The sequence below is a fragment of the Eurypyga helias genome, unplaced genomic scaffold (genome assembly GCF_000690775.1).
Source record: "Eurypyga helias isolate BGI_N326 unplaced genomic scaffold, ASM69077v1 scaffold4862, whole genome shotgun sequence".
NCBI lineage: Eukaryota > Metazoa > Chordata > Aves > Eurypygiformes > Eurypygidae > Eurypyga > Eurypyga helias.
In genome coordinates, this window is record NW_010237683.1 from 6,246 (window position 1) to 31,581 (window position 25,336).

Here is a 25,336-nt window from a genome sequence, read left to right on the forward strand (position 1 = left end):
ATTAATTTTGGAAAAAAAAAAAACCAAGGCACTTTATTCAAATGTTCAAAAGGTGGGAAAAGCACTCTAAGGAGGTGGCAACACTATAAACTAACCGTTTGTTGCGCGGCTGTAAGATTTTCCATTTCTTCGTGTGTTACCCAGACATTTCCCGTGGTCTAATATGACCCCACAGGGAACCAATCCCATCCAGTGAAAGGAAAGCAGTAACAAAGAGGAGAGGTTGCAGAACATATAAGCAATCGGTACATGTAAGGAGCAGGCACGGGCAAAAGCAGTGGTTTCTAGAGTCTTACGTTCAGGCCTATCTACTCAAAGTAATGGCATGGAATAAAAAAGCCTATTAACATGGATCATTTTTCTTGAAAGATATTACCAAAACTCAATATGAGAAATTGCCCATTAATGACATCAGCGTAAACTAACACTTGACTCTGCTCTAATCCGAAAAATGCATTTGTTGGTGTGTAACCCCAGGAATCTCAGAAATAACTTCAGACTGCAGGGCAGACAGACTCACAAGAAGGAATTCCCACTAACTTTAAGTGCCTAAGTTTACCCTGGAGACAGGTGGATTTCTAGTCCACGTAGGCTGAATCATAATTTGGAGTTCGTGGCCTTATAAACCAAGTAAAAGAGCCTCCAACAATTTTGCTCATTTCTGCAAGCACATGTGTACTTCGACTGTATGATAAATTCTTCTTAGGCCAAAAGATGAAGCAAATAACATGTACACTAAATATTTTGGATTATATACTTACACTGACATAAACTTAATCTTTCCCTTAGGAAAGAAAAAGTAGTTATTAATTCAATTTCTATGAAAGGAACAAGCATGCTATAATTAAATTGTAGAGGAACACGTTAAAGTTTCCAGAAATTCTTATTCCAAGCTCAAATCCTTTCGGTCACACGTTTACGGTAGAGCTTTTGGAAATTCTAATGGTTCTTTCCTTACCGTCCTCGAGGTCGCAGGGGCAGATGGACTTGTTAGTGACATGATTTCCTGAATGGCCAACCTCAGCTTCAGTCTGTGCAGAGGATTACTAATTCCAATTTCACGCTGTATTTCTGTATCAGACAAGGCGGACATGATAGCGCCGCTTTTCACATTTGCTCGGCAAGCAGCCACATACCAGGCTGGCATCCCAACCCACAGCTGAAACACACAAAAAAAAGGACATAAGCAGGATCTGGAAAGCATTCCTGGCTCCAAAAATATGTTAAAATCTTGAGAAGGGTTTGTTTATTCTAGAGGGACAACTCACCTCCAACCACACAACCACAGTAGGCCCATCCCACTGTGCAAAAGGCAAACCTTGTCTTCTGGCTTCCTCTAGCAACTCATGCCTACAATTAGAGAAAGTTATTAATAACAAAGAGAAACTAGTTATAACTAGATACTACAATTTAAACACTCCATTCAATTTACTATCTTCTTTCCAACAGGAAGAAAGCTAACTTCCTCAGCCTTCTGTAAGATACCCAAGGCAGCCACAGCACACACAGAAAGACTACACAGTGACATAAGCTAAAGTGGATAGGAAATTTCAGGGTGGCAGAGATGCTGGATCTTGCCTTTTGGAAATTTGTGCTGGAAACTGCTACTGACACTGTAACCAGCACTGCCAACACAAGGTGAAGATGTCAGACCTATTTTGTCAGTCAGATTCCCAACTGCTGTAATTTTCTGTCCAGATAATTAGACTGAACCAAAGTAGTTATTTCTCCTCAACATGTAGATTTGAAACCTGTGGAAATCATTGAAATGGTACTGTCCGTCAAGCTGTCGAGGCTGGAAACTGGGACAGTAACCCTTTAATTGCTGAATTTCAGGCTGGGACAGCAAGCCTGTCAAAATTTCAGGTACAGCTTCAGATAACCATTATTTTCAGAGCACCTATATTCTGAAAGTGCGTACTGAAACTCAGCTTTCATCGCCTATGACGACACCATTTCTTTGTTATTCTGAAACAGAAGAGACTGAAGTTTAATATTGACAATTCAGCTTACAGAAACAATGGAAGCTCACAAAAACCCTATAAACAGCTACCAAAAGTGTTTGGCAAACCAAGAGACAAAACCTAGTGTTGGAGGTATAAAGCATACATGTTGCTTGGATAGGTCTGTCTGAAATAATGGCTGAAGTCTGAAAAAAGTATATTTAAGCTGCCTCTGAAACCAGCTGTGTATGTTAAGTCTCCACCCACTGTCACCAGAAGTTTAGAAAAAACAACTTCATCAAATTGGACAGTTTCTACTGTTTTAAGGTTTTTATTCATGCCTGCAAGCAGAGAATTAAGAAGATAAGCAGCAATACTACAGATTCAGGATCCTATGTTATTCATTCATGATTTTCTCATGATTTAAAACAAAATCTCCTCACCTTCAGAACTGCATCGTTAAGTACATCTAACGATGATAAAATACTTAAAGCTACAGATGTTAAAAAACCTACCACACATGACATCATGAAAAGGGGTTACTAACTAGTAGCTTGCTCTGCTAGCAGTGCAAAACAGATATGCAGTATTCTGCACTCTTAAAAAGACAGCCCAGCATACCTAGGGTCCTCATGTTATATTGGTAGATAATTAAATATAAAAATAATCAATGAAGTAATAAACTAGCAACTGTTTTATCAATAGGTAGCAATTCTCCACCAATAAATCCCTTTTACTCTAGAAGAACCTCCCAATACTTTATGCTAACTAAACAAGCCGCATAGGAGTGGACAAAAGGGAGGAAGGAAAGAAGTGCCAGATAACCGGTTACAAATGACTATTCTAATGTACCCATTTTTAGACCCAGCACTTGAGGCGGAAATAGCATTCAACAGCTAGCAACTCAATAGCTAGATTTCACTAAGAAGACTAAGTTATTTGTTAAGGTAAGTTAATACGTATTTGTACACTTTTTGAAAAGTTATATATATATTTGAATTAGGAATAAAGGATCAGCTATTTTCCTGCTACTGCAGGAAGCATTACATTAACCCCACAAAATCACTAGCCCTGAACACATTTCGTTTTGCTTCACTTTGTTGTTTCAAAAATGAGGAAAAATTAAGATGTTATAAAATGCTTCTTTGTAAGAACAGAATAAGATGCTTAATACTGTATTTGCCAGAAAGGAAGACATTGGGTTTTTTCCATGTAGTTTAACTTCAAAATTTGTGTCTGTCATCCTTTTCGGTGGTTGTGGCAGCACGGCTGTGGAGTGAGGGAGGCCCACTAGTGATGAAAGAGCACATATATGCCCAAAGAAGCCCCTGGTTTGACTAGGATGACCCCACGGAAGTGTGTGATCACTGCTTCCCCCAGCTTATAAAGCTGCTGGGGTATTTATATCATTCAGAGAGCAGCAGCGTAGTATCTGGCAGTTTTACAAGTCTCCCTGCATACTTCAAAGTTAAGCACGAAACAGCAAATCATCTGGAGATGAGCAGTACAGGGAATGTATCAAAAGTGTTAAGGAAAGATAACAATGCAAACTTCAGCCACATGGTGGTATTGCAGGCAGAAAACAACCATGTCACTGGAAGGAAGCGTTACTTGAGGGAGGCAAACACGCAGAAACAGAAGCAAACAACACAAAAATGCTTATAACGTAACTTTATGCAGAAATTGTTCAATGGATCCAAAGAGGAACACATCCATGAAGTAGAAAATCAGTTCTGGAATTTGTTCTTATGAAAGAGACGCTTGCATGGGAAATCATTAAACTGAAAGCCCGAGACAGCACAGGCTCAAATCATCTCATGGGAAGAATTCAAAGGCAGCTGCTGTTTTATCTGTAAAATGATGCATTTTGGGTTTTTTTTTTCCTCCTATAGCAGGGAACTTCACTTTTTCAGTAATTCCCTTCCAACTGCACAAAGAAACTTGGTGCATTCCAGCAACACATGACCAGGTTATGTAAAGATCACAACTGACACACCAGTTTAGTTTCACAGGCCATCCAAGAAGGTGCAAAAATCCAGCCTCCTATCTTTGTAAGGTAAAAAAATACTACAGTAGCACTGGCAGTGTTAACAGATGGTATAAAGCTGGCACCATGAGGACAAAACAATGTCAAAGGAGTAGCTAGCTACTGGAATAACTCTTAGGTAACAAAACCAAAGGACAGACGCCTACAGACGTAATAAAAAATTGGCTGAACGTCACTCGGAATGGGAGACCAAATGTGCTGCTGCAAGAGGGGAACACTTGTTGTTAGACACATTCAAAAGGCATCTAACACCAGCTGTAGAGAACAAAGAAACTGCGGTCATATGGGATGAGACATGATGTCAAAACCACAGGTGCCTGATGCAGTAGTGAACACACAAGGCCCCTTAAAGACATTTGAAAGATTTGTATTTAGAACAGCTCTTGGCAGGCAAGCATACGCTAACCCCACAAGGAAAACAAAGCAGCCCAGAGCAATACCACTCTGTCACTGGATTAAGACAGCAGGGGAATGGCTGAATCCACAATTTGCAGCCAAAGCAGAATGCTATATTCCAGATTTCTTGGATGGAACGGAAGAGAAGTGATTTGGAAGAAGTTGAGAGTAGGAGAACACTGTGGGGAAGGTGGTAAAGAGAGTGATACTTACAGACGTGCAGAGTTGCAATGTGTAAAAACTGAAAGGCAACAGCAGAAAAATGAGATGAAAATTGACTAATTTCAGGCAAAGCCTCGATGGAAAGTTAACCACCTTATTACATATTGATGGCAGGTATGTAGTAAACTGTGTGTAACTTTTTTTAAGGAGTTATCTTCAATTTAGGGCTGCCTCCCTTTCTGATGAATACAGTATTAAGTTTGTTGCATTGTACACCAAAAACAAATACACTGCAAATAGTACAGCTCACAAAGATGATGAGCAGCATGAACAACACACTAAAAACAAGTTGGGTAGACACAGAGCAATGCTTTTACAGAAATATATCTACCTCGGAAATGAACTGCCACAAATATCTACTATTACCAAACAACTTTCAAAACCCCAATTACAAAACTAATTCCATCTAAGTAGGGTTTAATATTTCCATTATGAAAATACACACCATGCAAATTAAGACAAGGCACTGAACTAGCATTCACACTGAACTAGACAAAACTGGATTTTTCTTTTCCAGCAACACATTTTCACAATAAATTCTTTTGAAACTATTATCACATCTCAATTATTTTTTCCAAAAAAGTTAGAGCTTTTACTATATTGCTAAAAAATCCAAGTGAGATTTATCATTTCACAACAATCCTAAGAAAATAAATATAAACTTACCCTGATTTTGCACTACCACATCAAATGGTAAACAAAAGGAAAATAAAACAATGAAGGAAAAACATAAAACTGGGATTAAACTGAACTTAAAGGCATACAAAAACAGACAAATAATGCATACTGTAATTTAATTCTGTAACTATAAATAGGTTTTTTGTTAGTAAAGACAGTGAATACTGCCCTCAGCCTCTTGGCTGCATGTGTGCATGCATGCAGAAATCAAAGATAAGCAAGCAAATGGGGATTAGAAACAACTATAAATAGAAATAGCAGTCATTGGCCCAAGCATTCAGGTAACTGCAATTCTTTTCGCTGAATACAAGATTTTTAAGGGAACCATCAGCCTCAAGATTCTGTTTTAAACTCACTCTGCTCCAATATCTAAGTGAAAAGCAGCTCAGGGCAGCTTTACCACTTTTCAATAAGGAGCATCTCAGGAAGGCAGCAAGGAATCTTTGATACTCTGTGATATTATTTCTTCCTACGTTGAGAATACCTGTCCGGGTTCTGAAACAGGTGGATTAATGTATCATGCTGGGATTTTTTTTTAAATGGTAAGATTTGCTTCTCATGGAAGTTCTCAAAGGGCCCTGCTGCTGCTCTCTGTGGTAAGTGATAAAACTAAACATTATGATACATATCTTCATCAACACAGTCTTGTTTCATACCCACTTTCAGTGAAACAGCTAAATCAGAGACCTTGCTGTGAATAAGCACATGCTCATACTTAATAGCCAGGCAAGGCAATTTTAAACTAGTTTTCATTTGTCTAATATAGATACCATCATTTGAAGCAACCAGCAACATGCAGCCACAGGTTGCATAAGGTATACTTTAAGTAATACCAGTAAACTTTTGAAAGGCAGAATGTATACAGAGACATGATTTATCTCAACTGCGTAGCAACTGCAATTTTTGCAGTTATTAAAGTAAGACAGTATGGATTGTTTTACTCTAGAATGAAATTTGTTGCTGGTACTGAGAAAGATCTACGCTGTTCAAAGAACAGGCCTACCACTATTGAGGTATGATCAGACTAAAGCTGTTTATTCAACCAAGATGTGGTACAACTTTAAAGCTCTGAAGAAAAGGGAAAATACCAGATCATAGTAACATACGGTTGCCTTCAGTGTGACAGTCTGAAGAAACACAGCTAAGCATCCTGTTACACAAACAAAGCCGCATTCCCCTCTGACTTTTCAAACCAACACACTGCTGGTTTTCATTAGCAGTCACCAGGCATCATTCCGGTTTGTTAACAGGACTTAGGAACTGCAAGAGATCTCTCTCGCAAAGAGAAAATCAGCACGCTTTCTTTTCAACATTTGCTATGCTGTCTTCAGAAGGCAAGTCAAAAAGCAAGACATGTCTGATCTTGGTCAACTTTTTTGACAGAGAGTAAACACAGCTGAACAGAAAAAACAGAAATGCTAAGTACATGCCTCAGCTTTGAGTAGAAAAATGCAAAGAATGCCTGATCCTCCTTACAGAAATTTGAGTATTTCCTGTATTACCATATAAGTATCAAGTCAAGATTTCTACTAGTAGCAATATCTACTTTTCAACTATGATTATAGTCTTTGCTTCATATTGTGTCAGTGTTGGAACAACAAACCATGCAATAGATACTCAAAAGGTGAACATTAAACTCAAGATTTTCTTGGACACACTGAAGAAGATCTCATGACTAGAAAAAGGTAACTCCATATCTAACAGATGCCATGACAAAAGGAAATAGTCACAGTTTATAAAAAAAAACCCAGGAAATCAGGGATATATGGTACAAAGAAAAGATTTTGGCTGTTAAAATATGAGAGAAAATATCAAGAGAACCTTAAACAGAAGTGAAAAAATGAGTGAACACAGCAGCAGTTAGCAACTGCAGCACAAAAGGAAAGAGTCACCTACTAGAAAGGAACCAGCAAGTGCATACAGAAGGATGTCTGTGCAAAATATCTCACTTTTTCACTCTGTCAGCTCAAATGCAAGTAAAAGCCAAAGACAACTTCAGGAAATCTTCCAAATTAAACAAGCACAAAGCAGGTATTAAATATAATGAATCTGGGGGAGGGTTTGATAAGAGTCCATTTTTATGTCCATGTTTGTTTATTACAGCATTTTAACAATAAGCCTTCAGCACTGAGATTAGTTTCAAACTTACCACAACCTACACTAATATTAATGTTCTAGAAATAAATACTAGAAAAAAATTCTAGAGGGGCTTAATAGTCATAGCACCTTACTAGGCAAAAATACCTGAGAACAAAACAAGAAAGCATTTTCAAATAAAGCAATACCTTAACAACAGAGGATTAAAAATATTCAGTAACTTACTTTTTCTGCATTTTCCTGTTTTTTTCTGCCTGACCTCCAAGCTTGCTGAGACCTAGTGTGTCCTGAGAGGAACTATCTGCTTCTGCCATGCCAACTACAAAAAAAAAACACAAAGCAAAACCCAGTCTTGTTATCTTCTCAAATTTTGGCCAGTTATAACTCAAAAATCACTACTGCTTTCCTGAACTTAATCCTCTGTAATATTCCTGATCCAAAATGTACAAAACCAAACCTCCAATCCCAGCTATCACTCTCTTTTCTAGTTGAATACATACCCATCAATATGGTGTATAAAAATAGGAAAACCAGACTGGTATAGACTCAGAGGTGCTGACTGAAACCGTCTGGAATCAGAGAACCTCACACTTCAGCCACCTGTAAGATGAATTCCCGTGTGCCCATACCACTTACGGCTGGTGTCAGCATCAAGAGTACTGCTTTAAGCAGAGAACTGCATGAGACAGGTAACCACAGCACTTACTAGGCCAGCGGGGTTTGTTTGAAGGGAATTTCTTTGGGTCCAAAGGGAAGACGCATTGGTGTCAACGCTAACAAAAGCCTCTTTTCACTTCTGAGACACAGATGACATTTTTTGCTTCACCCATCAAGCCCTAACAGTTCAGCAACATCCAATAACCTGGTTACAGGAGACTACACCGCAGCAATACCCGAGTAGCTGAACTTGCATCCTACGCTGATAAAAGAACCTACCAGTGTCACCAGTTCTGAAAAATGCTGTACATCAGCATCAAAATAATCAGTCATAAATACGGATATACTGCTACATACATCATAAAATTGAGTCTTTCACCCTCTGCCTGTGAATAAACAGCCAAAACAAAAGCCAACCAACAAAAGGAGGGGGAAGGGGGCGGGGGGAGGCATAAACCAACCTTGTCCTAATGTTTCCTTGCTTGTTTGTCCAGGTCGTCCCTTTTCCTTCTTGCCAAACAAGCGGCCAATAGAGGATTTGATCCCCTTCTTTTTGGGGGCTTTATGAAGGGAATCTTGGCTACTATTGCTGCTGCTAGGATTACTTGTTTGCCCATCTTGTGAGCCTGTTGAACTGTGCAAAGAAAGTCATGAAGGAGCACAGCTGTAACAAACTCACTAGCATAACAGTGGAAGACAGATTCAGGTTCCTGATCGAGTTAACAAAAGCTCAGTAACCCACTAATGACATCTAATGTCAGCTTTTAATGAGTCATGAAGAGAAACTCATCTCCTCCAATACATGTCATTAAATAGAAAGAAGAGTGGAAACAACTAAATCATGCAAGAAAGGAAGGGATATAATATTTATATGCTACAGCATGGAACAAGTCAATTCCTACTTTAAGACATAAAGTGTTTAAAAGTGCAATTCGGAGAGGCCAAAGTTGGCAACACAAGTTCCTGACAAATTGGAGCAAACAGAAGTTTGAAAATCCATCCCAGACACTCAGGTACTCTGAAAAGAAGGTCTGTCAATGAAAATGATGGTAATTTTGCAACTTATTTCTATATGTATAGCTGAATTCCAATCTATGAAAGACAACTGAAATTCTTATCGTTCTTTTCCTGAACATGAAGCAAACTTAATGCAGACCTTGAGTGCCAGAAGAACTCTTCACATTTCTAATCATTAACAAAATCTGTATTCTTACTGTTTATGTAACATCATCACCCATTTACATGGTGACGACATTACAAATTCTCTTTACTCCTGCGAAACACTTGAATATCTAGTTTACAATCCTGTAAACTGAACAGCTTTGCAGGTTTAGGATTTTATTGTGATGATCTGAAATACTAAATTACTGGTAGATCTGACTTATCCACAGCTACTTACTTTCTAATGTCCCTGATATCTTCATGGCTCACTGTATGCAAAGATCCTTTTTGGACTCTGTCCAAACGCAAAGATCGAGGTGAAGAAGGTGGTGATGTCTCACATTTTATTGTGGTTTTATCATCTCGTACCTCTTCTCTAGAAGCTGGAGACTAAAGGAAAATGAATGAAAACTTGAGGGGTTAGTTGGAAATGACAAAAAATAAATGTGATAATACTACACAAAACACTGAAGGGAAAAATTAATTATTTCAGTGTTAAAGGATTACTCTCTCCCTTACCATTTTGCAGTTCCCTATCTTTTTTGTTTGACTTCTTTCTGGATTTTCTGTTACCTTCAGTGACAAACCATTAAATTTCAGTGTTAGCTGGTGAAATGAACAAGTAGCCCTTAGATTTTATTAATTCACAGAGCTGAGAACTAAAGGAATGTCATCAGCACCAGAAAACGAATACACCTGACTTCAGTTTAAGCAAGTGCAAAGACAAAACCAGAGAGTCCTGTGAAAAGAAGGCACCTTGGTGCTCACTTATGTGCCTAGGCAATCATTAGCAAGATTACCAATTCTATGAAGTTAGTTCCCACATACCTGTGGCTATGGCTTATCTCCAAGTTTGAATAACAGAAATTAAAGACTTATTTGTGTGTGAACTAAGAGATCTTTAAAATTAAATATTGTTTCATGAAGATAAAATAGTTGTTACAAACAAAGCAACACAACACAGTCCCCCACATCAGCAAAAAAAGCCAAGTAACAACAATGAACAACAAAACAAATCCACACTTATGCTGAGATGATAAACCATTATTTCAATATTCAATACATTCAATATTAAATTCAATATTAAAGAGAATCTTGCTTTATCACAGGGTTACCCTGCAAATACTTTCTTTCATGTTCCTGTTATCCATTAATGAGTCTGAGGACAGGGAAGGAGATGAAGAGAGTCACACCAGTAAACAAACTAAAGATTTTTACCTTTCTACGGTGTTTCCTTAAATCACTAGGCTGACAGATGCATGCAAAGAAAAGAAATTTGGAAAAGCTGTATTTATTGTAAACTGTAGCACAGACGAAAACAAATACTACAGACAAAACATTTTAGGGAGAATATAAATAACAATTATGGCAATGGCACAGAGATAAGTACAGAGTATGAAGTACTCTTCAAATCAGAGATTACTTAAATGTATCCCTGAAAAGGGGGGGATGTAACAGAAAAATAATCAAGACCTGTCATTGTTTACCTATGAAAGTGCTGTAGGTACTTCAGTGTGTTGGTCCCATAGAGAAATTAGCACAGAAAACATGCATTATTTTCAGCAAGAAAAACACTAAAGTTCATGGGGGCCTAAGGTGTTGCTTTTAGAAGTGACAGGATTTCCAGTCACACGTCAAGGACTTGCCTTGAACTGTAACACTACACGGTAGCCACAGCAGGCTTCATACGTTTTCTGCACTAGTCCCTTCTCACGCCTCAGCAACTGCCTCGGTTGTTTCCGACACAGCGCAAAAAGCAGACATACTTGAACTGTGAAAAGAGTGCCAACAGCAGCTGATTTCTATACAGTAATGGTGTTCTTTTTACTAAGTTTAAAGTGCTGGAATGTTTCAGCAAGAGTCTACCACCAGTTTCATTTTATCCTCCATACGCTCCAGAAGCCACTGTACCTCACTTCTTAGGTACTTCACGCCTCTGCCAGTGCGCAGAGCAAGGCAGCAACCCTGAGCTACGTAAACAAGTTACCAAGTAATTCAGACTGACGCTGACAAAGTTTAATTGAGATAACTTGTTTAATAATTGTCAGTGTATTTGGTGACAAATTATTTCAATGGCTGTAACCAAAACCAAAGTCAGCCTCCTTGGAAATTTGTTGGGGAAGTTGTGTTGTTTCCCTCCCACAAATGACAACTTTTTATCATTTTTAATTTAGAATACACTCAAACTACGCGGAATTAACATGAAGTTTTGTTCCATCTGACTGTAGAATACTGCGTTAATGAAGTTCATAGAATCCTAGGAGGGTTTGGGTCGGAAGGGACATTTAAAGATGATCCAGTTCCTCCTCAAGTTCTTAGACAAAATGCAGCAGACTCATTTTATCCTTGCTGGATCTTTAATCTCGTAAATCTGATAACTCATAACAATGAAAATGTTTACCATATGGAATGAAAACCATCCACAAGAGCTGTTCAAGAAAGCTCTGGGTGTCACAACTTATCATGTTGATGCTTTTTAATTAATTTTAATCATGAGGGGTTTTCAGCTAACTGCCTAGCATCACTACTGTAGTTAGCATTACGCTAATGTTGCTTGTCAAGCTCAAACTAATGCAACTTTCCAGTAAAACAAGAAAGCCCCACAAATGCTTCCGGTCATAATCCATCATAGCTGTTCCAAAAGTTTCTAGAAAGCTCTTGTTCTGTAATTCCAGAAGCATAGCTTGTTTTCCTGCTTTCAGAAAAGCTTTCTCAAATCAGTTGCCAGGTACTAAAACATCAGACAAACACAACTGCAAACAATGGATCAAGTGCATTTGAGTGCATTCTTACGATCTAAGGTGAACTTAATCATTTTACCTTTGTTCAGTTATGTTAAATTTTAACCTCAGACACACATTTTTCTGATCTGGTTTTCATGAAAACAGCCATTTAAATTTGTTCATGGTTTTCCGTAAGAGCAGTGCTTAGCTTTACTACTTATTACTGTGAAAAATTAGAACATAAAGCACTTCTCATTTTAAAATTTTTTAGTTTCTGTAAATGAAGTGTGCTTGAGCCCAGACATACGGCTACAGCTAGTAGAATGACTTTTTTTTTTAAATGCAGATAGGCAGAATTATTCCTTTTTATAAAGAAATAGACTTCTCGGTATACACACCCATTAATTTTAAAAAGCCAGCAAAAGTAGTTAGCTGAAATACCAGAGCATTTAAAAACAACTAAGAGACCTAAATGAGTCAAGTCAGCTATTCACAGTCCCCCTGCTCTTACAGTGGCTGACTGCATTCCTTCTCTACTGACTGGTATAGCATAGGCATGATCCAAGAGCAGTCATCCAAGACAATACGGTATATAAAATATGGTGTTGCATATACAACAAGTAAGTAGTTTCCAAATGCATACGCAAAAGTAATGTATCTAGAGCTAAGTTAGAGAAGGAGCCTTTCCTGGAGAGTGCTTGCAAATAAATGCTTGTATCCAAGGAGCTCCTGAGTGAAAGGTATTCCAAATACGAGAAACCATTAGGTTTGCTTAACACTGATGTAAAACCAAAAAAGTGGGAAACTTGCATCTTGTTTTTACAGATAGGTTTACATGCATAAAGCAGCTGCTAGAAGGATTAATCTTTCTAAGCAGTCATCTGAATGTCAAAAGACTGTATCTCTCTTACTCACTGAACCACTACTCCTTCATCAACTACTACGTCTAACATACTTTTTACCTGCTGGTCTTAGTAGGCTAAACCAAGACACTACTCATTAAACAGCTGCATTAAACCTCTACAATCTTTAAGATTAATGCAATATATGCAAGTCACTTTTTAGCTGAGTATTTAGTGGAATAGTGGACTGCTAAAAATAAAGTTTAAAGCAGAGGGAGAAACTGGTTGCTGTACCAGGGGTTGAAAAGACAACATTACTTCTTCTAGGAAGAGGAGTCAGAACAAAGACCATAATAACAGACAAAATACTTAGGCATGAGATGTTGACCAAATAATAGACTTGAGTTCTGAACGTTTTTCCTAATCATTATGACTGTATCTTACACTTTTTATAGAAGTTGAAAGGAAGCAGTAGAAAAACCTAGAGAAAGGAAAAATACAGCTGAGTAAGAAGGACAGGAAAGGGAAATCAAACAACCCATTTCCTAGAGAAAAGGAACACTCCTCCGAAAAGTTGAAGTTAACAGATACTTACCAGCGTCATGATACCTAGTCTGTCCACTTCCCGAGCTGGACTATGTGGAATCCGCCTGGGGGTGGAGCGGCCACTGCCAGGTGGGGAAGAACCAGCAAGTGAGCCACTTGCATAAGGAGGAGGAATGGAGCTCATCGACCGGAATCGGCCATGGGCATCCAAACTGCCACTACCCACTCTGCTTTCAATCTCCTCTGCACGCTGCTCTGTGTTTTCCTTCTCTTCCTGTATAAGTCTAAAAGACAAAAAATTTCAGAGAAACATAACATTTAAACAAGTACCATATAAACAGAACGGCCAACTCAGGCACTAGAAAGAAGCAGCAAACACAGCCACAGTGAAAAACCTTCTAATCCAAACTGGAAAAATTGGCAAATACTACTACTTACACTACTACCATTATGCAGGGGTTTCTGTCAAACTAGTAATACACAATCCCTTCCATAAACGGGACTGAAGACAAAGAACCAGAAAGAGTACTACGAACTACTTACTGTCAACTCCCCTCCCCAACCAGAAAACTGAATGGGCAACCACCATTTTCTGACTAACCACACAAAAAGGATTTCTAGTGTCACAGAAACTCACTTTAATCAAAAACTTAACAGCAGATAGACCATACCTGATCTCTTTGTTGATTGCATCCAACTGTTCTTGAAGCATAATGGCCAAAGTCTGAGCATCAGCCTGACCACTTGGTGAGAGCAGATCTACCGAACTGAATATGGTCTCCCTGTCATCCTCTACATCAGAAACATCAACATCACTTTCAAATGCTTGTGCCACATTTGCCAATACACTTGCTTGCTGGGCTCGCTCCCAGTCCTGCTCATTCAGAGTCTGAACCTAAAAGAACAAAATCAATTAAAAATTTTTTTTTTTTTTTTTTAAATCTAAACTCACATGGGAAAAAACCATGACATTTCCAACCATGACAGTTGGAGCGAGTCCAGAGGAGGCCACGAAGATGCTCCGAGGGCTGGAGCCCCTCTGCTCTGGGGACAGGCTGAGAGAGGTGGGCTTGTTCAGCCTGGAGAAGAGAAGGCTCCGGGGAGACCTTATAGCACCTTCCAGTACCTGAAGGGGCTACAAGGAAGCTGGGGGGGACTTTTTACAAGGGCCTGTAGTGACAGAACAAGGGGTAACGGGTTTAAATTGAAAGTGGGGAGGTTTAGATTGGATATCAGGAAGAAGTTCTTTCCTCAGAGGGTAGGGAGGCACTGGGACAGGTTGCCCAGAGAAGCTGTGGATGCCCCATCCCTGGAAGTGTCCAAGGCCAGGCTGGATGAGGCTTGGAGCAACCTGGTCTAGTGGAAGGTGTCCCTGCCCATGGCAGGGGGTTGGAACTGGATGGCCTTTAAGGTCCCTTTCAACTCAAACGATTCTATGACTTCTATTGTTTTTCAAGACATTCAAAGTGTTTTTTTAAAAGCCCACTTATATGCTGAACAAATCCATCAAGACAGCAGTGTTTAAAGAAATGTAGAAAAAAATAATCTATAATGTAGAAAACGTTCCATCTTACACTTAGGTGAAATTTTAAAACTAACAGCCCCACTGAATAAGTTAGTGTCACATATCTTGGCTACTCTAAATTACAGCAGAATTTTCCTATCAAATCCAATGAGAATTCTGGAATCAGCTTTATGTGGTGATAACTTACATGCCCTGAAAGGGACTTGAAATGCTTGCAGAACAGTGAAAAGTCAGACTAGTGTACAGACACAAAACTAGGAGTGTTTCAAATTATATTACAGTTTTATTATACTTAATATAAATTGGACTTAATATAGTAATTTTTCAGTTATTTGTTAAAAATTAAAAATATTAGTAGCTGTGCATTGATAATTGCACAGTAAAACAGGATACATTTACCAGTTTATTGCTTTGTACTTCTAAGAGCTCCTTGTGATTGATTAGCCTCATCTAATCTGTTTGGTTACCAGAGTTTTGTTTTTGTTTTAGTTTCAGAGTTCTGTTACCTTTGAAGGTTCATCTCTGAGAGCTGCCAAGCGTCCTTTCTGGGGACGCCTTAACACTGATGAGGTGCCATAGGAGTCTGCATGACTGTCAGCCACAGACAAAGATGTCATAGGGTATCTGAAATCTGGTCGGCTAGAACACAAAGAAACATTTTATCCTTATGAAGGTAGAGGGAAGGGGGAAACAACCAAAAAACCCACCCAAATGATTCCTATTGTCCCACCAGTGCCAATCTTTATTTAAGCAGTATAAAAACTGCTTAATATGCTGTATAAAGAATAGATTTTATAGCTATGATTAAAGTATTTTCAGCTATAAGAGTCAAAATTACATTTAAAAGTAACCTTAAGGAAATTAGAAAAACTGGACTAGAATTATGTGCTGGTACCTATGATGAAGTGATGTGGCTCTGAGTCTCACTTGGTCATTTTCAGCCCTTAATGCTTCAACATTCAATACAAGTTGATCCTGTAAAAATAAATAGATAAAATACATAATATGCTTCAAAAAAAATTCTGTGTCAAATACTGCTTTATAAAGTAACATTTATTTTTTTAATCTCATTTCTACGAAACTCAAAGAACAGATTTTAAAACATAGCCTTCAATGACTTAAAATGTTAATGGTACACACCATACAGCACCATCAAAAAAGGGTGTCCAAGAACAATTCTGTTGCCCATCTAGACTGTGACTTTAGGTAAAGACAGTATGTTTTAAAATAGCTACTAAATGAATGTTTTATTATCACTTAATTAAGTGATAATATTTAATAATAATATTTTTCAAACTGTACACAAAAGTTTCTAAATGCATTCACTTTTATCTTGGAGATTTTTACATGCTCTAGAAACTCTAAATTTAAACAACAGAGAAATTCAATGAATGAGAAAGCAATTAAAGAAACAGCTGATGATGAATATCTGTGCCTTGTGTGAAAACTGCTGGCCTACACATACAAAAATTCAAAGCACATTCTGCAAAATATTCTGAATGCCTTCTTCATTTTATTACAGCAGCACAGCCTCTACAGTTTGGCCTAGCTACTTACTAGAATGATTTGGGGAAACGCAGTACACCTGTGATTTAATACACAATAGCAAGTATTTGTTATTTCAGAACAGATGGCCTGACCACAAAAATCATTTGCCACTGCTTAAGGAGGCAAAGAAATGAAAGGCCCTACCATTATTACTCAAGAAGGGAATTTGTCCATTCCAGGGCAAACAAAACACCAAAGTTGCTATTGCAAAGGCACAGCCAAGTCCAGTAATATTTCCCTCCTTGCCCCTCAGTTCTTAAAACATTTTAATCAGTCAAACAAGCATTTCATGAAACCCAATGTTTTAAGAAAAACAACTTATAGGAATCTACCCAAAATTAAAAGCATTTCTCTTTTCAGTGTTCAAGGTCAGACACACAACAGTATAAAAATTCTGTGCAATCTTTAACCTTTGGCGAATTGCCAACAGAGCCAGTCACTTCACATATCCAGAAGTGTGTTAAGTCTTGAGTAAAAATTAGCTTCAAATTCAAATCTGATTCTTCTATACAGCAATACAGCAATCATTTCCCAATATAATATTTCAAAAGTGTATTATACCTTTTCATGCTGAAGTTCTTCTACTTGTTTTTTTGCATTTTCAATTTCTCGAAGAAGTGAATTCTAAAATAATATGTATCACAAATTAAGTTACTTATAAAAGCTTTAAACTCTTAGACCATAACCAAGCAAGTATCAAAAAAATTGTCAACACCATACAGATGTATCTTAAGTTACAGATACTTCATTGCTTACATCATTTCACTTTGATTACAGTTGAAGGTTTATCCTCTCAGGTGTACAGCCCTCTAAATAACGATTTAGTAATAGTACAAGTTCCATAAAAATTTGATACCAATACCAGCCTTTTAAAGCTCCACTTGACAAAACTAGTGGAAAAAAAAGGAACAATTAGGTGGCTAAAATAACTGAAAGTAATTCACTAAATGGTTACTAAGGCATTACTGGCTGTTATCTTTAGGTTTTAATTGTATTTTCAGTTGCCTGACCTACAAAATCACTATACATTAATTTCTTGGATATACTGTACCTCCAGCACTGCACCACACACTGAGACTCAAATGCCTTCATTAACATCAAAGCTGTCATCTTTACAGTTATACCAGGACTTCCTAACAATTCTAGTAAATACAAATGCTTAAGACTACTACAGTCTCTTTATTCAAAGCAGTTTCCAAATTCAGATTAAGAATCATCTGAGAATTAAGAAACACTGGAGGGCTACAATAATCAAAGAATTTCAACTATTGTATTTGACTGTAGTATGCGATACCAAGGGGGAAAAAATTTTAAAGATTTAAAAAAAAAAAAGAAAAAGAAATTCCCCCTTCTAATAGGAAACTTGTAATTGTCTCACTTTCTTTTCGTTTTCCACCATTGACAGCAAGTTCTGCTAAACACGTGTTAATGGTAAGTAATGCCACTATTCGCATCTTAACTGTGTCAAAGTTTCGTACATGAAGAAACAAATCATTCCAGGAAAAAAGACCAAGTGATCAGAACAAAGTCTTAAAATTTTATCTGCATGTTTCTTCCCAACTTATCATAAAAGAATGAGCCTGAAGCCACAGCAAGAATAAACACTTCTAGGAGCTGTTACTTACAGTGAAGATCCACCAAGTTTTCCTCATTACTCGTGAACGTAGTCAGGGTTTGGAGAGTAAAGGGGAGTCAGGGTTAACCCAAAGACACCCACCTCCCCAGTATTCAAGCTGATTTTCAGAAATTGAATTTATAAGGACTGTTAGAACAACCTTGTTGATGTCATAACAAGGTCCATAACAAGAATTTCTGAGGTATTAGGAGCAGTGGGTGATCTTGAAAATAGTGATGTTAACTAAAAACCACAAGGCAAAGTTTGTAGCCTTAGATGCCAGATGATAAGCACCTTTATCACTAACTCAAAGGATGAGAATCAGTAGAACCTACATTTGTACTGCACTACAATTCCCCTCAGCTCCAATAGTGCAGGGAAAACAACAAACTAGATCTCTCTAACGAGCCATGGGGAGCACAATCCTGGAATTCTAGAAAGATAGCTAACTGATGTTTGGGGATGAGAACTGAGCTGACATGGATGCAAGAGGAAGTAAGTATTTATTAAAGTCTGAGTACATCATTATATATTGCAACTGAATAATTTTTTTGCCATGACTTTAAAACAAAAGCCACTCAGCTTTTATGGAAACATTCCCCCAGATAGTCATTTCACCATCTAGTCAAAGAAAATAAGTGTTTTTTTCTAATCCAAGACAAAGCAGTTCAAAGTCAGCATCAAGCAAAGTGTGATGCAGAATAAGGGAACTGTTAAAGACATGCATGGAAAAAAAGCCATATACCTACACTCAACAGCAGAAGGAAAAGAAACAGCGTAAAGTATATCACAATTTAAAAGATTAATTGAATACAGGGGAAAGCTCTGATGTGCACCGAACACCCATGGAACAGCCCATTTACATGCATACCACCGGTCTCAAAATAATCTACCTGGGGAGATAATGCAAGACTGTTTCAACTTGGAAGAATCCCAGAATTACTCAGGGCAACTGGTACAGACGAAAAAGCATTGGGAAATAAAAGAAACTGCACTGAAAAGGTCACAGTTCTAGTCCCGATTCTTTATACTTCTTGTATTACATTGGGTGAGCCTATTATGCAGTCCACCCCAGTCAACTAAGAAAGGATAAAGCTTCCTAAAAGATGTCTTCTCAACACTGCAGTACAAGGAGACCAACTCAAAAAAAAAACATTAAGAACTTCTTTTCAAAATTCACACTTAATTCACACTTAACAGAAACTGCTTATTAATAAGGATTTAGTATTTATTTACAGGAAGTCACAGACACATCACAAAATACACAAATCACTACAGAACGTTGAACATCCAACTAATGTATATGCTAGCATGTGACTTGTTACCTTATCTTCCAAGGCAGCCATCCTTTCCTTGAGGTGAAGCTGAAGCCTTTCATTAGATTCCGACAGCAGCTTATCAACAGTTTCTGACAAACGTTTATTATGCTCTTCATTCATCTTCTCTCTCTGTCTAGCCTAAGATACACAAAAGCTACTGAAATAACTTAAAATGCACAATGTCTTTAACAATTTCCAGGTTGTAAAAACAGTAACTTTTCTTCAATCCAAGTGTGTTTTCTTTAACAGAAATAATTTTTTTCTTAAAGAATTAGGAATATTGCATGTACCCCAAAATTACTCTGTAAGGGAGTGCAAGGGACACTTCAGTAACTGTTCCAAGACCAGAAGCTTGAATATCTGAGCTTACAATTGAAGAAAAAGCAGATTTCAGAACCAATTCCATTATTTGTAACCTAGGAACCAATTTTTCCACAGTCATTTAATTCAACAAGTTTTTGATCTGTCTCCTCATCAGCAAGTATGAGTAGCAATTAGGTAATTCCAAACACATTTGAAACTGACTGGAGGCTTCCAGCTTTTGTGAGATTTAAAGTTACTCATAGTACAGTGGCTCAAATCTCCCAACCATCAGCTAGCCTGAACTCTGGCTTTATTTTAGAGATGAGAAATAAAACCAGCTTTGCTGAGAGGTAGGCAGCCATGAAGGGGATTAGATTCTTTTTTCAGCTTTGTATCTTTGTCAAAAATATGAACAGTACCCTTTGCAGTTCTTGATTCTTTTCTTCTAGCTGTGCTTCCATCTGTCTCAGTCGTTCCTCTATATTGCCATGTCTCTCCTCAGCCTGTCAATTTGAAAACAAAATTAGTTGTGTTTTTTTTTTTTAAACAGGTTTCAGAAGCATAGAAACATTGAAGCACAATAATGTATCTAACATGCTTTGCGCAACTGCCATTTATGGTAATACACAATGCAGAAGAGATGCCTTTCTGTCATTAGAATGACAGAGTAAGAGTTCATATGGTAAGTAACAAAATGATGAAGCCTCTTACCCCAAAGCACCATGAATCAACTACTATTTGCAAATGAACTTGCAAAAATAGAAGTTAATTCAAATTCCCAAGAACTAAAAATAAATAAATGAAAATTAAATGTATTTTCAGCTTTTCCTCACTAGCCTGGACAATATGACCCTTTGTTAGTAATCATGACAAAGCAGAAAGCAGCAAGCAGAAACAAGGACTAATATACAAATTCTACCTTCCTAAGCTTGGTGGTAAGTTCCAGTACTTTAGCATCTTTAGCAGCAGAGTTCCCAGGAGACAAAAGGTCAGACTACAGAGCCAGTTAAGGACAGGAAAGATAACAGGGAAAGAAATGAAACTGCGACTTGAAAAGCAAACACACGCACACACTCTCGAAAAGGCTCATTTGCATTTACTGCATTATACTTCAGACTTCATTATTCCACTGGCAGATCTAAAAGGCTTAATGAGTACCATTACCTCTCTCCCCACATTTCTCACATGGTTAACAGTGGAAGAAACTTGGGTTTCTCCCTATAAATGGTTCTTGTTTTAGAAGACTTTATGCCTATTATTGAATGGATTTTAATAAAAGGAACAAAATAATAATTCAGACACATTTTCATAATGTAACAGAGTTAAGGGAAAACCTAAATTCCAAAGAGTAGAAATTCAAAGAGTAAATTAGAACATGTTCACAGAGATGAACAGAAAATGCTTAAAACATGAAGAAACCTTTCCTGAACTCGCTGAAGGAAAAACAGAAGCACAATGTAACCAATCCAACACTAAGAACAGATGTCTTGTAGCAGGATGCCAACGGAGAAGACAGTCTGGAGGTCAAGGTCCAACTGACTCACCTTTGAAAGTGCTGCAACTCTCTGTGCCAGCTCAGCTTCCACCTCTGGCAAAGTTTCAGCTTTTCTCAAAGTCTGCTGCAGCTTTTGCTCAGCTAGTTCCAGTCGTTCTTGCAATTGCCTATTCTTATCTTCACTCTACAGAGGATTATAATCAGCAAATATTGAGTATTCAAATGGTAATTAATTTTAGTCAAAGAGGAAGGTAAGGATACAGCTCACCACCCTTACTAGACCTACGGAGAACAAGCTGTCCAAAACCGGTTTCGTAACCAATGACATGGCATCCTCCCCTTGATTACATGAGAGCGCTTTTTTCCGCTACAATTTTTCTGCAACTCTGTGTATTCTGAAAGCAGCTTATATCACCAAACAGCTACGGTATGGGAAAAGTTGTGAATTTTCAATGTCAAGTTGAAACATCAACCTTTCCATTACATCAAGGAAGAAATTTCTTCATATCATATGCATATTAGCACAGAATTTATTTTCATTTGAAGTGTGTACAACTTCTTCTAAACATTATACTGAAGGGGACTTTTCTTGCTGACTAAGGGTTGCCTGGCTTCCTCTAGTTAGAAAGTGATCAGCTAAAACCACCATTTCTGGGTTTAAGCTGGGCTACTTCATGGCAAGCATCTGTCAAACATCCTCCTGCAGTAAGCTGATATTTATAGCCTATAGTGGAAGTAAACATCACTACACAAGTTTTAAAACTGTTTTAGCTTAGAATGAGTAATTCTCACACATGAAACTAAAGATGCTTGGATACACACATAGCTATTTAACAATCCACAATTAACAGGGACATCAGCCCTGCTGCACTATGATCAAGTGCACCAGAATGCTCAAAACAATTTCCTCTCTCCAGTAAACTGTCTCATCTTCATTTCCAGGGTGAAACTAGAACAATGCACTCCCCCAGTTACTAAAAAGCAGTCAGTAAAACCAGCACATTACAGATGATACCTATCTTCCTAAAAGCAAAGTGCTTTAGTACAGTTCGAACACTAATTATTTCCATTAGTTTTATGCTGAGCAAAAGGTACTTTATCTCGTTTCAAATTACAACCTGTCGATGCATGGAGTCTTTAGTGGCAATTTCATTTTCAAGTTTATCATTGAGGTCATGCACAGATGTAGCTTCACGTTGTGCGGCGAGGTAGCGTTTCTCAAGAGTTGTAATTCTCTCTTCCATGTCTTCCTTTTGGGCCAGAGTCTATGCAAAATACAAGACAGAACATAAGGGATAATTATATAGTGATTGGACTGGGTGGGAAAAAAACCACAAACCAAAAATAATAAAAATAAATCAGATATATTCTGTTATTGCTTTCAGTATTTAAAAAAAAAGTAGAAAGAATAGTCTGACTTCAGTTTAGAAGTTCAATTACTTCTTCTTTTAAATGGTGAATGCTTAACAAGCCTGGGCTTTATTACATTGCCCCACAGATCTGCTACTTACCTTTTCAATGGCAAAACACAACAAATCTTTACTTCCTGGGGATGGTCAGACAGTGTTCTTGGATGTAACTAAGCTCCCTCTCTATTTAATAAGGGTACACTACACTGGAATACATAGGACCTTGGAGATCAGTGACTGATCAGTAACAGGAACTGTCAACCACACCACTGAAATTAAAGCAATTCCTTAGCCACATACATCCTCAAAAAAATTTCAGCTTCATGAATAAGCTTAGCATTCATGACAAGATCAAGCATCTTGTCAAGAACATGTTAAAATTTGCAATGCTAAAACTCTAATTTAATATATTCCTCAAGTATCTAGTCACAGATTCATTCTGAAGACCAGGAATTAAGGAACCAGCCTTCTAAACAAAAAACAGCACCATCATGCTCTAAACAATTTTCTTCTCACCTATCAAACCAAAGACAGTGAAAAGCACAAAGGTGTAACTGAGCTCCAATGACAATGAAATTTTCAAAAGCAGCTGCATTTGACTACCCAGATTTTGTGTTTCTTCCTCACCTCTCGTACATCTCTCTGTAACTTTGTATTCATTTCTTCAGATTTTATTAAGTCTTTTCTAGCTGTGTCAAGATCTTCTTCCAGCTCTGTTACTCTGCTAGACAAAGCGGTGAGACGTTCTTTCATTTGTGTCTGCTCTTTGTTTTGCTTATCTATGATGTCTTGGAGTTCAATCACTTTAGCAAGGTTTTCATCGTTGCACAAGGAACCATTAGAGGATCGCTATTAAACAGGGAAAAAAAAAAATATGTGCACGTTACAGAAATCTGAAAACCAAACTGTTACTTAGCTGTACACACCCTTCCCCCAAGTTAATTTTATTACTGGATAGCCTGCAAAAACTGAAATTGTGGTAACTGACAAGTTTTAATTATATCATGACCCCAAAAGCTTTTATTATATTTTAAAATTAAAATATTACAGTTGATTAAAAAAATCAGATATCAGCTAAAAAAAGTAAGTAGCTGTACCTTCCCATTTGTAGTTGGTGTATTTTCTTGTTCGTGATTTATATCCAGCATCCCATCTGGAATTGTTTTCTTCTGATTATTTTGCTCCTTCAGAATCATTAACTAAAAGAAAATAAAAGTTTATATACGTATGTTTTCACTCAATTCCTTTCTCACTAATAAAATAAGGAACAGCTGCAAAAACAAAGGAGCAAAATAACAATTACTGATTCGACTGCAAGGTATGTATTAATAAAATATGGCACAGGCACTGAAAAAATCTTCTGCCATTGCAACCCACGAATGCTTATTTTGAAGCCACAGGAACTCTTGGGTGGAGGGGACGGGGCGCAGGGCAACACACCGTTAGCGGTTTTTTTGGTTTTCCTTTCCTGCCCTTTCAAAGTGACTAAGTTAAAGATTAGAGTTACCTCATTTGGTTAAAAAAAACACTGCCACAACATCAAGAAGTAAAAGTGAACTTTACTAACTGAATAAATAACTGTGTACAAATATTGACTAAAAAACCACAATGCACACATGAAGACTGGCATGAAAACCTACCTCCTTATGCGTAGTACCTAGTTCTTCTTCCAACAAGCTACATCTTTCAAGTGCTACTCGTAACCTCTCCCTTACCTGAAAGAGTAATTTCAAATAATCTGAAATCATTCAAAATAAATCCATTTCACTTATTGCCATGCCCTCTCAGATCATAAATGACTATCTCCATTACGCTTAGTACTGAATCAAGCAGGTCTCTAATTAAAACATATTCTACAAAAACCCTTCTAGAGAAACATTACATATCTCAAAACCTACCTTTTCCTTTTTTGTCATAAGCTAATCAACATGACCTGTACATTTAGGCAAGAATTAAACACAGCTAGAATCTGCTTATCCTTTGGTAAAGCACCGGGTGTGTATGCTGAAGATGACACAGAATTCCACTTGAAATAATTGGCTGGACTCCATATACAGGAGTCACAAAAGGTTGGCAAACTGTGAGCTGGCCACAACATTCACAATCAACTTTACCACTTGCATATCCTGCTGCCAACATCAGGCACAACTGAAGGGTGGGGTTCCTTTAATTCAGCTTTATGCGATACTACGGTGTAAGCAGATTCCTCTCTTCCTCTTCTCTCTAGTCCGTTTCTTGTATTACATCATCAGAAAGAGAAACCCTGACATTACACAGGTAAACAAGCTGATGCATTCCTATCACAAATATATTGCCCCTGAACCACGCTCATTTTACCCTTAGCACAGTTAAAAAGCACCTGGCTTTAGTGCAGCATATTAACTTAAGAGGGCAGGTCCAGCAAAGCCACTATCAACACACAAGTTCAGAGAACCTGACTTCTACAACTTTAGTACAAACAACAGCATGGTCCACACAAAAGAAAGAGGGGACAGGATGAGATGATGTTAGCTACTGTACTTCCTTACCTTTTCATCAAGGGCTTTATGGTGTTCAAATAAAGATTTTAGTGCTTTGAGAACTTCTACTTCACTAGAAACTCCTGCTGGAGACTGAGCTTGTCTCTTTACAACAGTCATTCTGAGAGACCGCTCATGCCTGGAAACAAGACACTCCAAATGTTCCAGTAATAGCTACAAAAAAAAAAAAGGAATGTTTATTCCTGTCCCACATAGCTGCAGAAAACTTTGCCTCCTGAAACATCAAGTTTTGAGTTCTAAGCTTCAAACGTGAGAGCCAAAAACTACTGC

General features: G+C 37.7%; 1 protein-coding gene across 1 annotated transcript in view; it reads right to left on the minus strand.

Moving 5' to 3' along the window:
* PPFIA1 (protein tyrosine phosphatase, receptor type, f polypeptide (PTPRF), interacting protein (liprin), alpha 1) overlaps positions 1 to 25,336 on the minus strand; it is a gene marked incomplete at its 3' end in the record, with an annotated part of 52,571 nt that overhangs the window by 5,367 nt on the left and 21,868 nt on the right. The window contains exons 4-25 of the mRNA XM_010147533.1: positions 25,055 to 25,219; positions 24,167 to 24,241; positions 23,624 to 23,725; positions 23,154 to 23,375; positions 22,236 to 22,382; positions 21,167 to 21,301; positions 20,542 to 20,616; positions 20,042 to 20,125; positions 19,326 to 19,457; positions 16,947 to 17,009; positions 15,733 to 15,812; positions 15,541 to 15,555; positions 15,344 to 15,476; positions 13,984 to 14,207; positions 13,362 to 13,596; positions 10,420 to 10,449; positions 9,440 to 9,591; positions 8,502 to 8,674; positions 7,609 to 7,702; positions 1,269 to 1,350; positions 959 to 1,159; positions 96 to 158 (exon numbers count right to left, since the gene is read on the minus strand). Coding sequence (XP_010145835.1) covers positions 96 to 158; positions 959 to 1,159; positions 1,269 to 1,350; positions 7,609 to 7,702; positions 8,502 to 8,674; positions 9,440 to 9,591; positions 10,420 to 10,449; positions 13,362 to 13,596; positions 13,984 to 14,207; positions 15,344 to 15,476; positions 15,541 to 15,555; positions 15,733 to 15,812; positions 16,947 to 17,009; positions 19,326 to 19,457; positions 20,042 to 20,125; positions 20,542 to 20,616; positions 21,167 to 21,301; positions 22,236 to 22,382; positions 23,154 to 23,375; positions 23,624 to 23,725; positions 24,167 to 24,241; positions 25,055 to 25,219 — 2,682 coding nt within the window. The remainder of the gene's footprint in view (positions 1 to 95; positions 159 to 958; positions 1,160 to 1,268; positions 1,351 to 7,608; positions 7,703 to 8,501; positions 8,675 to 9,439; positions 9,592 to 10,419; positions 10,450 to 13,361; positions 13,597 to 13,983; positions 14,208 to 15,343; positions 15,477 to 15,540; positions 15,556 to 15,732; positions 15,813 to 16,946; positions 17,010 to 19,325; positions 19,458 to 20,041; positions 20,126 to 20,541; positions 20,617 to 21,166; positions 21,302 to 22,235; positions 22,383 to 23,153; positions 23,376 to 23,623; positions 23,726 to 24,166; positions 24,242 to 25,054; positions 25,220 to 25,336) is intronic.